The sequence below is a fragment of the Colletotrichum abscissum genome, assembly GCF_030869225.1.
Source record: "Colletotrichum abscissum strain IMI 504890 chromosome Unknown Scaffold_7.1, whole genome shotgun sequence".
Classification (NCBI taxonomy): domain Eukaryota; kingdom Fungi; phylum Ascomycota; class Sordariomycetes; order Glomerellales; family Glomerellaceae; genus Colletotrichum; species Colletotrichum abscissum.
The window spans coordinates 1,319,186-1,331,429 of NW_026850514.1; the positions used below are offsets into that span (position 1 = coordinate 1,319,186).

The following is a 12,244-nucleotide window of genomic DNA, read 5'->3' on the forward strand; positions in this document are numbered from 1 at the left end:
AACCGAAAGCGAGACCCCGGTCAAGTCCGAAAACAGCTGAGCGGTTGCCGGATTCCGGACTAAGCCTCAAAGGTAACCTGATTTCTACAGACTACCGTTCGTCTACATCACTAGAAGTAATGGCGCAGAAGTCAAAATTTTGTGAATGCGAAGAGCGAAACGATTGCGCAGAGTAAATGGAGAGACAAGGTTGACGGCCAGGTGATTTTACGAAGTATGCATGGCTCCACGATCGCCGCCGTTCCCGTGGAGCTGTTTGATGGGACTTTTTCTGTTGGCCAAGCCACACTCAGAGTTTCCTCGTGTTTGGTGACAGTGTTGCAAGTTTTGCTGGGGAAAAATACACGTAAATGCAGCCTCTTCCAAAGACTGGAAGGGGGGTTGCATGAGGTACGTAAGCTTGCCGAACGGGATGTTCCTTATCGGCGTGGCTTTGTCCCTGCATCAGACGAACGACGGAAAGTTGGATTGGGTAGGACTTCACACTCTGATATCCGTACAAATGTGAAAGAGATTGAATGTCAGAAGGGTGGTGGGGTGACGAGTCCCGGCATGCCTCCCTCAGCCTCTGTGATTGCAAAAACATCACGGCCAAATTCTCTGTACGCGTATGGGATGGGATGTGATTCGTCGACCGAAAGGAATATGTAGTGAGATCCACCCACAAGGCTAGCAGGGGAGTGGGACACACGAGCCAATCACGACTCAATTAATCCACGTATACATCCTTATGGGGAAGACTCAGACCCCACCTGTGGATACCAGCGAAGCTTGGATCTCACACGTTGATAGTCAGACACATCTAGACTCTTTGCCTGTTGTTCACGACAAACGCGTATGGAGATGCCGTCAAAGAGACTTTATTCGAGAGTTCGCGTATACGGTGGCCGCAGCAGCAAACTGAAGTTCCAACCGCCCCCATCTCCCATTCTTGGGGACGCTATAAAGATGGACTACAACTTCGAGACACCCCCTTGGCCCTTGGCAACATATCCAGCAACAACGTCAACACCAACGAGGTCTTAGGACGAGATTTCCATCGACAACAGCAAATCAGCAGTCCTTTCTTTTCCATCGGACGCCAATATTTGAAGCAAGTCTAATCTCGCGATCAAATACCACGAAAAAATCACAGCCCACAATAACAGGCAGGGAATGGGCAAAGGTGGAGGACAAACCAACTACCGATAACCGATTCCTGGCAATCCTCAAGACTTTGACAAGATGCCTACCCTCGAGTCCTACAACGGCTACTACCTCTGGCACTATGTGCCCAGTCTGGTCGCCGCCATCATCTTCGAGGTCCTCTTCGTCCTCGCGACGCTCTTCCACGCGTACAAGATTGCCAGGACAAAGACGTGGTTCTGCATCGTCTTTGTGATAGGCGGTATCCGTACGTGACCAATTTCGACCTTCCAATTGTTACCTGGTATCAAGACCCTGGGCTGACATTGAAATCTCCTATCCAGTCGAAATCATCGGATATGCAGGCAGAGCCATTGCACGCGACCGCACCGGCGAAGTCGGACCCTACGTAATGCAATCCCTCACGATCCTCATCGCGCCTGCCCTCTTCGCGGCATCCGTCTACATGACCCTCGGCCGCATCATCCGCAGTGTCCACGGCGAGTCCCTGTCGGTGGTCCGCATCAACTGGCTCACCCGCATCTTCGTCACCGGCGACTGCTTCTCGTTCCTCGTCCAGGCCAGCGGTGGCGGTCTCATGGTCAAGAACGGCAGCCAAAAGATGGGACAGAACCTTATTGTCGCCGGCCTTGTCATACAGATTGTGCTCTTCGCCATCTTCTGGGTCACCGCCATCGTCTTCCACTCGCGCCTCGCAAAGAACCCTACCCAGGCGTCCCTGGCGGGCCACTCGCCTTGGAAGTCGGGCCTGTGGATGCTCTACATTGTCAGCGCGTGCATCATGGTCCGATCCATCTTCCGTCTCATCGAGTACGTCCTCGGCGGCGACGGATACCCGCTCCGTCACGAGTGGACCCTGTACGTCTTCGACGCCACGCTCATGTTCTTCGTCATGGTGGCCTTCGGGTTCCGGTTCCCTTCGGCGTTCCAGATCCGCAAGGGCGGTTCGCAGTCGGCTTCGGATGTGGAGAACTATGACTTGGCGGTGGAGAGTGAGCAGCACCAGCCCGGCTCTATGCGCAAGACCATGCGATAGAGAAGAAATTTAGAGTGCCTTTTTCTCTTTGATTTTTCGTCCGGCGGAAATTGCGTGTGGAGGCTCGCATTGGGGATGCTCAGCGAGCGCACACCTACGGAGTATTATTAGTGTAATTGTTGGGAATGGAGGACAGAGAGACATGGCGGAGTTTGAAGGCCAGTGATCCATGTCACGATCATCGTTCCGAGGAGTTGAACGATTCAGGTCAGCGGAGACAACGCTGAATGTTCCAGAATAATACCTAGCGATGGGCGGAGGGCTAAGGTATCAACCGCGGAAAGCCGGGTATCCTGCCTTGGCTTAGTATTTAGCACTTTAGACGCACTAGAATGATAAATGAGGAAAATGTTGTGCAAACCGTTGGCCCGAAATCCTTGGTGTATGGTATCCTCACTTTGACGAACCGACTAGCAACTCCTGCATGTCCATGTTTGTCAACGGGACTGAATACATGTATTTCATCGTGTTGACGATTAGCTTCTCTAGGTCTGGATCATACAACCGGGCCATTTCCGGCGTAATTGGCTTCCTTGACGTTGCCATTGGATCGGAGATGTTTTACAGGGTGGTTACTAATACAACCGCGTGGGCATTTTAAGGAAGGCACGCAGGTGGGTGGGCGCACCTGTCCACACTATCATAAAGATTTAGGGGGAAGGGGCCGCGTGGACTTGGTTGGCGCAGCGTCCATCGACCTTCCATTGCTCCCCTGAAGGTCCTGTTTAGGAATTTTTGGGTGCATTGAGCTGCAGAGTAGCCCCTGTAGCAGACCCTCCTAATGGCCCTTCCCTCAGTTCCATAACTTGCTTCCCCGTATTAACGTCCACCGGTGGCCCTTGGACCCGCTGAAGTCATGTTGGAGCGCGGTAGATGCCGCACCCCTGTACGAAACTAGTGGGAAGGTAGGCATATTCAGTAGTGCCTTCCTTACTTTACTTTTGTAACTCCCTGTAGTCTGTACTCGTGCCCGCCCCCACTTTTTTGGGCATTCGGGACTCATCACCCACTAAAATAGGTACTTTTTAGCCAAACGGCCTCCTTAGCTAAACGGGCAGATAATTATTAATTATATATTATTATACACAAGCCTCGACTACCCCCTTTTTAATAGCCGCCTATTATCTAGACTATTAATTATATATATAAGCTAAAACTAGCTAGTATTCCTTATCTTCTTAGCTTTTTTTTTTATTTTAAAAACCCCTTTTTTAATAACTAAGTAAATTTTCGTATTTACTACTTTAATAAGAACTACTACTTTAGTAATTTTAAATACTTACTTCCGTTTAATTATACGTTAACTGTCCTTTATTATAATAATTCCTTTAGTCTATAACTAACTATTCTTACCCTACTTACGGGCTCTACTTATTTATTAAGCTAGCTAAGTTAGGCCGAGGTCTCTTTTTATTTAAAAGAGCTTAGAGCCTTATATAAATACTCTACGAATAAACCGCTCGAGATTCTATTTAAGTAGGGAAGCCTTACTAATTAAGTACTAAATCTCCTTATTAAGGGTATTTATATCCTTTTATAAATACTAAGTAACGTAGCGGAGCTTTTAAATAATTATAAATATAATAAATAGTAAAGAACCTAGCTCTTAAAAAAGTAGTATAGTTAATTAAGAATCGTAGCTACGATTACGGATCTTTTTAAATATAATTTATAAATTATATAAGTAAATACCTATTTTTTTAAATACTAAAAGAATTATAGAATATTTAAATACCTCCTTACGAATAGACTATATAAAGCTAAAGAATTTTAGTTTAGTAATATTAGTATAGCCTTCTTAAACTACGAAGTTAAGTACCTTAGTATAATAATACTTAAAGAGCTAGAAAACTATAATATTAAGAGATTAAAGAATATATATACTATATAATAAGAATCTAAATAGGATAATATCGTATTTATTATAATACTTAATAAACTCGATAGTATAATAAGATCTATACCTATTTATAAATAGTAGTCTCTTAGCTCCCCTAGTTTAACCTTTCGTATATATATTAAAGTACTTAATCTAATCTAAAGTTATTATATTATTTATATAGCTAGTAAGTAAAACTCCTATAATAATATTAAATTCGAGCTTTTTAACGCTATACTACCTAGCTATATAAATAGAGCTACTAAAAATTAGAAAAGCTAGTACGTAATCTCTAGTAATAGAAATAGCCTCTATAGTAGTAGCAAACTCTTTATTAATTAAAAAAGTAAAATAATAAGCCCTTCTTCTCTTTATAATAACTATACTAAATTTCCTAACCCCTATTTAAAATCTAGTCTCGTTTATATTTTATATATCAAAAAGCTAGATCCTATACTTATTAACGACCTCTTTTAGCTTAAAAAAATAAAAGTTAATAATATTCTTATTTTTAAATTTACGCTACTTAGTATCTAGCACTTTCTCTTTAACTAAAAAGTAATTATACTTCTTAATAAATCGACTAGCCTATTAAGAATTAATAATTAAAAAAAGAAATAAATCCTTAATATTATTAATATTTACTAGGTCTTACGACTCGGTAAGTAAATAATTAATAATATTAATAACTAGCTCGCGCCTTACGAGTAAGTTAATTTAGTCTAAATAATTAATATAATTATAAATCGCCTTTTCCTAGTCCTAAATAAGCTTATAGCCGTAGCTAGTACGCTCTTTTAACGAGTATTTACTAAAAATCCTCTAACTAAGCTTCTAGCACAAAACAAAGTATTACTAAACCGCTACTATAATTAATAACTCCGGGTCTTCGTAAATAGCTACAATAGCTACTTATATACGCTCCTCTTTAGTAGTATTAAATTTAGGTATTATAATAAAAAGTAATAAAAGTAGTAATATATAGAGATAAATCGCAATAATTATACCCGTATAGCTAACGTAGCCGTTTAGCTAAAAAGCACCCACTTTAGTAGGTGATAAGTCCCGAATACCCAAAAAAGTAGGGGCGGGCACGAGTACTTCGTCTCTAGAGCAGGTAGGCACGCTGTACTGTATACCTTCCCAAGTGGTGCCAGGTACCGTTCCTACCTTAACTGGACTGACCTGAGCTTATCCATTCAAGCTACGGAGTATCTTCGTAGGTCATCTTTCCTTTCCCCCTCCCCCCACCAAAAAAAGGCTGAGCTTCCCTCGGGTTCGCATCCCTCAAAATCATTCCTCGAATTCAAACACTTCCCTTTTTTCTTTCTCTCGTCCATTGTCATTTCCTTTCGCGTTCTTCAACACAAAAGGAAGGCCCTCGTCGTTTGCCGGCCACAGACACCACGTCTTACCTGCTTTGCTACACGTCGAAAAGGCCCCATGGCAAACCACTCACCTTGAATCTACCCACCCTCCACATCGCTTTCATCCCACCGGCCGAGACAAATCAACCTCGAGGTACCTGGAGAATGATGGACATCTCACGCAGCAACTCTCCCGCCCCCGGCACCGGCTCGACAAACGGCGACGTCAGTACACCGGGAGGAGCATCGGCATCGGCCGCAGCAGCAGGCGACGTCAAACTCCGCCGAGCCCACCGGAAATCTCGCAACGGATGCAAAGAATGCAAGCGCCGCCACGTGAAATGCGACGAAACACGCCCGACCTGCGTCAACTGCGCAACAGCTGAGCGACACTGCTCCTACCTCGACTCCCTTCCGGCATCGGCTCGCTCTTCCGCCGTCTCCTCTGGCCCGGCCGCCAAGCGAGCAGCCGCAGCCGCCGCCCTTGTCGCCAGCCCAGCGGGCAGCTCCGGTAGCAATGGCAATGGCGCCTCCGCCGCCGCAACAGCGGCTGCCTTTGCAACCTCACCTTCCATCACCACAGTCGTAAACGACTTTGTCATGCGCACCGAAGATGACCGCGGCGTACCGAGCCCCCCTAACGGCCAATTCTTTACCCTCGAACACATGCGCCTCCTCCACCACCTGGAAACCCGTATGGGCACCTTCATGGCCGCAGACGTATTTATGAAACCCTTGGTTGACATGAACCTCGAGGCTGCCCTCCACGCCCCTTACCTCATGGACGTCCTCCTTGGTCTTTCTGCCCAGCACATGGCCGAGCTGAATCCCCAACGCGCTGATTTCTACCAGCATGAGGCAACCCAGCTCCAGACCCGCGCTCTCATGTTGTTCAACGACGCCAAGGAGGAAATCGACGATGACACCTGCATCCCAATGTTCCTCTTCGCATCCTGCCTCGGAACTCAGGTCCTTTGCGATACCCTCCGCAGCTACCGTAGCGACTTCAACGGATTTCTCGACCAATTCGCCTGGTACCTCAATCTTCACCGCGGCGTTAGCACCGTCACCGGCCGTTCCTGGCACATCATCCGCGAATCCGGTTGCAAGCCCTTTGTCGACTTCCTGGAATCTAATAAGCCCGACCCGAACGAGCGCTCCGAAGTCGACATCCTTCACAGTATGCTCGACCAAGCCGATCTCGGCCCCGTCTCCCTCCAAGCCTGCCGTGATGCAACAGAGTCTTTACGGCAGTCGTACTCCATCTACCGCAGCATTGCCATGAAATCCAGGCATCAATCCGCCTCCGTCATGGCCTTCGGAGTCCGCGTCACAACAGGCTTCATCGACGTCGTTAAGCAGCGCCGCCCGGAAGCCCTCGTCATCCTCGCCTTCTACGCTGTCCTCCTTCACTGGTGCCGCAGTTACTGGATCTTTGGAGACGCTGGCCAGTGGATCATCCGCTCCGTCTCGGCGCATTTAGGAGATTACTGGTCAGAATGGCTGGCCTTCCCTCAAGCAGTGCTCGAGGTGCATGCAGGCTGAGAGGTTGAGGCAAGGAAGCAAGGCACAAACGTACCGGACAATATCCTCCATTTCCTGACCACTGATGCAATGAAATCAACCTTGTGCACAATAAGCTACACAGTGAGCTTCTCTCCTGCATGAGAAGGAAGAAACAGATCGGTTTTAAGAACTGCAAGTCTGTAGTCATCCAACCCCGGCCGATATAGCCGGTGGCGGGCAGGGCAGAAGTAAAAAGCAGAGCCAACCAGAAAAACCGGTATCTGGAAGAACTCCAACACGGCAAACAAGCAAGCGAACTCTAGACAAGATGGAATGAACAGTGTGCAGATGCGGGTGCGCGCGCCCCATCTCAACTTCGGGCTTTGCGCCGATGCCGAGAGAGCTAAGTAAACAGTATGTCAAAGTCCGAAACATTCTCAACGCGCCATCTGCCACCGACGTCCACCGACAGAAAACGATGAATCCGTCGCAGTCGCAGTCGCAGAGCAGAGTGCAGCTGCTGGGCTGCAGTCGTTGCCTTGGCCAAACGCGCCAATTTCGTCCACACCCCGGGCACGTCGGGTATCCGGGACTGGGTGGGATATTGAGGATGGGGCTCAGAGGTTCTTAAATGTCTTGGAAAATTGGGTGGGAGGGAAAGTGGCGTACATCAACCGGAGATCAAAAGAACACACGGCCTCTGCGATCTGACGTTGGTCCCCTCGTCTCACACTACGCCAGAACGCCCGGGAGTCGGTGCGGCGCTCAACCACCACCACACGCCCATCGCGCACCTTTACCTCACTTCACCTCACACCTCGCTGTCTCTCTCTCTCCTGTACCTTATTCCTCCTGCATATGCTACACCCCCATCAAGGGACGGGCGCCAGGAACGCCAGGGAATCTACGCCATGGCCGTCGGACTTGACATGGGGACTTTATCAAAAAGGTCTGCGCCTCCCGCGCCGATGACACCATGAAGCTCGTTCTCTTGGATGCCGGAAAGAAGGAATCGGCAAAGGATTGGGGCAAAAGTTTCGCAAAGCTTAGCTTTTCACTTTGTTATCCTTTCTGATGAATCCTCCTCCGTCTTCCCACTTTTTAAACAAACAACCCACACCAGCTTCTCCAAGCTGGCGCAGCCATTCCCGTCCTTTACATTTGTGCGGCCCAGCATGTCGCTCCCATTCCCAACATCCAGGTTCGGTCCTGGCTTCACGGTCCCGACCGCCGTGACCGTCACAGAAGGGGGGAGAACAGTCACATTCACGCCCACGCCCACGGGCGGCACCACCTCGGACTCGTCGCCCTTCCCGGACAACATACTCCAGCAGTCCGGCCTCGCCCCGGGACAAATCATTGGCATCACTGTCGGCGCCACCTCGGGCCTCGTCTTCTTCGTCGTCGCCCTCGTCTGGTTCTGGAACAGGAGGAGGGCCCGGAAGCTCGCCGCGCGCGATGAGGCGCTCGACACCGTCATGGAGGATCCGGAGAAGCCCGACGACGCGGCTATGATGATGGCGCAGAACACGGGGGAGACGGTTGAACTGCCGGCGCCGCGTGTGGTACACGAGATGCCCGAGACACGTGAAGGCCCGCCCGTGGAACTCCCTGCTCCCGTTGAGCGACACGAAATGCCTGCGTAACACCAAACTTCCCCCAGAATAGGGTGGGGAGACGGGACACCTGCCGGAATTGCTAAGAGGACGAGGGCGCGAAATGGATGGCGCCTCGCCGAGTCTGATGAACGAAATTGGAAATGAGACCCACGATACCCTCGCTAAGCCATACTTTCGCTTAAGCATTATTACCAAAGAGTTGGACTCTGAGAGGAAGACTCCCGCCGCAAAAGACACTGTTGCCATGAAGTATGATGAATAGTGGTGTAATACGTCAAAGAGAGTGAGGGGCTTTGGAGCAAGGCAACGGTGGGCGGTCTGACAATTCTTACGGCCAAACCAATGTGGATGAGAAAGTAAACGGGAATATGTTTCTACCGTAAATAGATCAATATGGATACCAAAACATTCACGTAGCTTCAGTCACATCGCGTTATTAGGTCACAATTGAGACCCTGTTCAATACAGGACTCGCTAGCCTCAATGCAATCCTGAGATGGACTGCACGATTGAGCACTTGCTGTACGAAATTTGTGTACACAGGCCTAGATATCGACCCTTCGGCATCGCTTTCTCCCCTTGGGCAGCGTACTTGCCTCCCATCCCTGAAACCACCTTACGAACTCCCTGTTGCCATGTAGAATACACTCAAGAGCTTGATGCTTTGCTCACGCCCATATGAAAAAGAAATGAAATGGTCTCTGCCTTCGCATGAGATCAAAGCTTGTGAACATCGTCCTCGGTTGTTGGACCACTTTTGCCCAACTAGGACTGGTTCTCGCCGTAGGTCGATGGAGCTATGCTGAAGTCAATGTCGAGCTCCTTGAGGAAGACATCGTCCAGGCTGCTGCCATCACGGGTGTAGATCCAGGCTCCAGCAGCAGTACCCTCCTTGTCATTCTGCGAGTCGCCGACGACGACCCAGTCGTAGCGCTTGGGGCCGGACACGGGCGATGAGAGCCAGATTTGCTTGTTCGGGGGCTGCTTGTTGATCACGTAGGTGCCAGATTCCGGAAAAGTAACCGTCAAAACTCCAGCCTGCATCCGTAAGAATTAGTGATTCGTTGCTTGGTTACGGGACACAAATCCTGAGCTTCGCAAAAGGCGACAGTGGATACAAGGACTGAAAAGTTAGATTCAGTCTGTCAACTTACAGCATACTCGACATCGACTCCCTCGCGAGCATCTGCTATCTCCTCGAGACGAGTGACAATGTTGTCAAGGTAGGTCTCGGACAGCTCGTGGTACTCGGCATCTGTAAGCTCGACGACGCTCATCTTGACCTCCTCCTTGGGCGTATCCTTGACTTGAGGGTCATCGGTGTCGGGCATAATGCCACGATGGGCGATTGATGAAGTTGTGAAGAGCTTGCGAGCCGAAATGGCAGACACTGTAGGTTTTGAGGCTGCGAGAAGCAGGGCAGAACGACGCGGGACGACCAAGCGGGCTTGCGAGGAGGCACGGAGGGTGCGGGCGGCGGCGCCGGTGAGCTTGGTGATGCTGTTGCGAGCCATGGTAGCTGGGCGTAGGTGGTGATAAGCGATTGGGAGAGATTTGAGTTTGATGATGCTGAGGGATTGGGGCGTCAAGTGGTCAGCGTAAGTGAAAGAAGAGGAGTTCGGGTGGTCGTTGTCGATTAGCGAATCGAAGAGGTGACTGATTTGCTTCGTAAAAGACGGCAGGTCAAAGGCAGCTCCGTTGCTTCCCCACGTTTGCTGCAGGTGTGACGGAAGCTGCAGGACCAGCTTCGATCCGCGTTCAAGGGAAGGAACCGAGCTTGGGCCAGGAGGAGGTCCGGGCAGATATGATTACATCAGAAAGTCATGTGCAGTTGCGAGCCGTGCACCTCGAGCTTCTCTCTGCTGGCTGGTGGGAGACGGTTGGGCGGCTGGCACCGGTCTGACCCCACCAAAGCCAGAACACCGCGAAGCGCATGTAGTGTCTAGCGGGACACTATCACCCAGTCGCATTGAACATAGACATCACTGGCGAACCCACGCCCTGGTATCGACAACTCCAGCCAACTCGGGATGCTCAGTCAAGGGAGAACACAATGATCAACGCCTTTCTGGTCTTCAATGGCCAGGGTCAGCCCCGGTTGACCAAGTTCTACACACAGTTGGTATGCTTGGGCATGCACTACTGAACGAAAGCTGGCATCGCTGACTTGCACATTTACTCAGGAAACGAGCATGCAGCAGCGCCTGATTTCCGAAATATTCACCCTCGTATCGAATCGACCGGCTGGGTCTTGCAACTTTCTCCCGCTCCCTCCCCTGCTCGCTGCCTCGGGCACCTCACATTCATCATCGGAAGAAGAGAACGACGTTCCCTCCCTGGTTACATACCGTAACTACGCGACCCTGTACTTCATTGTCATCTCGACCTCGACAGAGTCACCACTTGCCCTGATCGATTTGATCCAAGTCTACGTCGAGGCGCTCGATAAGCTGTTTGAGAACGTTTGCGAGCTTGATCTCATCTTCAACTTCGAAACGCTACACTCAACGCTCGGCGAGATGATTGTGGGAGGAGTGGTCATCGAGACGAACCTAGATCGCATTGTCTCTGGCGTGCGCGCACAAGGCACTGTGGCCAAGAGACCTGTAAACGAAGGACGCAGCGCCGGACTGGGAGGCGGACTGAGTATGGGAGGTAACTTTGTCTGGCATGGACGGTGAGGTGGGCGGCCTCCTGTCTGAGAGGAACATGATTCTGTTTTCGAACAATATGTTATACATGGGCTTCTGTGCCGGGTATTCAAAACGCCATAAACTCCTCCCTATGCTGGTACAGTGTTGTCGGCCGAGAATCTGTCTATTTGGGGGTCTCGATGGGAGCGGGTGCTTCGGGCGCATCTCTGCGACGTTCGTATCGCTTGTCAGACTCGATTGTGCCAAACAGACCGCGCACACGCTTTCGGATCTGGACGGAATGGTTAGCATCAGTCGGAACTGGAAGCGACAAAGCCATATACCTCTTCTGACGGCCTGTATTCCTTGCCAAAGAACTCGAGCTCGGAGAAGAAAAATGTCCAGCCAAGGAATCCTAGAGCAAATTAGCATAGAGCGCAAGCAGTCGCTATGAGGGCTTCACGAACCAATGACAGTTGCCAACTGCGCAAGCTTGACAGCCTTGTTCCATCTCGGTCGCGCATAAACTAATGCTAGGCGTCTCTTGTACTTCTTCTCAAATCGCAGTTGTGACTGAGGGGACAGGTTCGTGAAGTTGGGAGGCCAGACTTTTTTGGTTCGATACGGGTTGGTGAAGACTGTGAATTTAGAGCCAGCTGCTTCAGCCGCTCGCCGAACGATCGTAGGAAGCATCTTCGATGTATTCGAGCTTTGGTTGTGGATTAATTGGCTTGAATTGCAGAAGGTAGTTCCGGGGATGACATGTACAAGGCGGATCTCGAGGGTATGTCTACAGGTCTCTGCGTGACTGGAGAAGCTCACCATGTTTCTCAGCCACACTTCGCGCCACGAGCGAGTGCCCAGGCTGCACCAGCCACACCTACAAGGCGGCCAGCGACCAGAAATAGAGCGGTACGTACTTCGCAAGGGACTCAACCGCCACAGCACTCCAAACATCGGAGAGTGACCACTGACCCGACAGTACCCCGCCATAACCACCAAAGCCATCGCGGGGCACAGCCTCGAAAAAAACATCGGAGCTGCGACGAAATCTCCCC

General features: G+C 50.0%; 8 protein-coding genes across 8 annotated transcripts; 4 read left to right on the top strand and 4 right to left on the bottom strand.

The window, feature by feature from the left end:
• Positions 1-1,224: 1,224 nt before the first annotated feature.
• On the top strand, positions 1,225-2,182 carry CABS01_03947 (RTM1; the record flags this gene model as incomplete). The annotated part of the gene is made up of 2 exons (XM_060537319.1): positions 1,225-1,393; positions 1,470-2,182. 2 exons carry the CDS (start codon positions 1,225-1,227, stop codon positions 2,180-2,182), a joined length of 882 nt encoding a protein of 293 aa, XP_060391577.1.
• A 2,116-nt stretch (positions 2,183-4,298) lies between these two features.
• On the bottom strand, positions 4,299-4,466 carry CABS01_03948 (uncharacterized protein; the record flags this gene model as incomplete). Its single annotated transcript, XM_060537320.1, has 1 exon — positions 4,299-4,466. A coding segment is annotated over one exon (168 nt), but the record flags the coding sequence as incomplete, so codon positions are not given.
• A 1,130-nt stretch (positions 4,467-5,596) lies between these two features.
• Positions 5,597-6,973, top strand: CABS01_03949 (uncharacterized protein; the record flags this gene model as incomplete). Its single annotated transcript, XM_060537321.1, has 1 exon — positions 5,597-6,973. The coding sequence occupies one exon, from the start codon at positions 5,597-5,599 to the stop codon at positions 6,971-6,973; it is 1,377 nt and encodes a 458-aa protein (XP_060391579.1).
• Positions 6,974-7,138: 165 nt separating this feature from the next.
• On the bottom strand, positions 7,139-7,369 carry CABS01_03950 (uncharacterized protein; the record flags this gene model as incomplete). Its single annotated transcript, XM_060537322.1, has 1 exon — positions 7,139-7,369. The coding sequence occupies one exon, from the start codon at positions 7,367-7,369 to the stop codon at positions 7,139-7,141; it is 231 nt and encodes a 76-aa protein (XP_060391580.1).
• A 740-nt stretch (positions 7,370-8,109) lies between these two features.
• CABS01_03951 (uncharacterized protein) lies at positions 8,110-8,580 on the top strand (the record flags this gene model as incomplete). Its single annotated transcript, XM_060537323.1, has 1 exon — positions 8,110-8,580. The coding sequence occupies one exon, from the start codon at positions 8,110-8,112 to the stop codon at positions 8,578-8,580; it is 471 nt and encodes a 156-aa protein (XP_060391581.1).
• Positions 8,581-9,318: 738 nt separating this feature from the next.
• CABS01_03952 (frataxin) lies at positions 9,319-10,067 on the bottom strand (the record flags this gene model as incomplete). The annotated part of the gene is made up of 2 exons (XM_060537324.1): positions 9,319-9,591; positions 9,708-10,067. The coding sequence occupies 2 exons, from the start codon at positions 10,065-10,067 to the stop codon at positions 9,319-9,321; spliced, it is 633 nt and encodes a 210-aa protein (XP_060391582.1).
• A 539-nt stretch (positions 10,068-10,606) lies between these two features.
• Positions 10,607-11,234, top strand: CABS01_03953 (uncharacterized protein; the record flags this gene model as incomplete). Its single annotated transcript, XM_060537325.1, has 2 exons — positions 10,607-10,675; positions 10,737-11,234. 2 exons carry the CDS (start codon positions 10,607-10,609, stop codon positions 11,232-11,234), a joined length of 567 nt encoding a protein of 188 aa, XP_060391583.1.
• Positions 11,235-11,370: 136 nt separating this feature from the next.
• On the bottom strand, positions 11,371-11,879 carry CABS01_03954 (uncharacterized protein; the record flags this gene model as incomplete). Its single annotated transcript, XM_060537326.1, has 3 exons — positions 11,371-11,478; positions 11,531-11,601; positions 11,654-11,879. 3 exons carry the CDS (start codon positions 11,877-11,879, stop codon positions 11,371-11,373), a joined length of 405 nt encoding a protein of 134 aa, XP_060391584.1.
• Between the last annotated feature and the right edge of the window lie 365 nt (positions 11,880-12,244).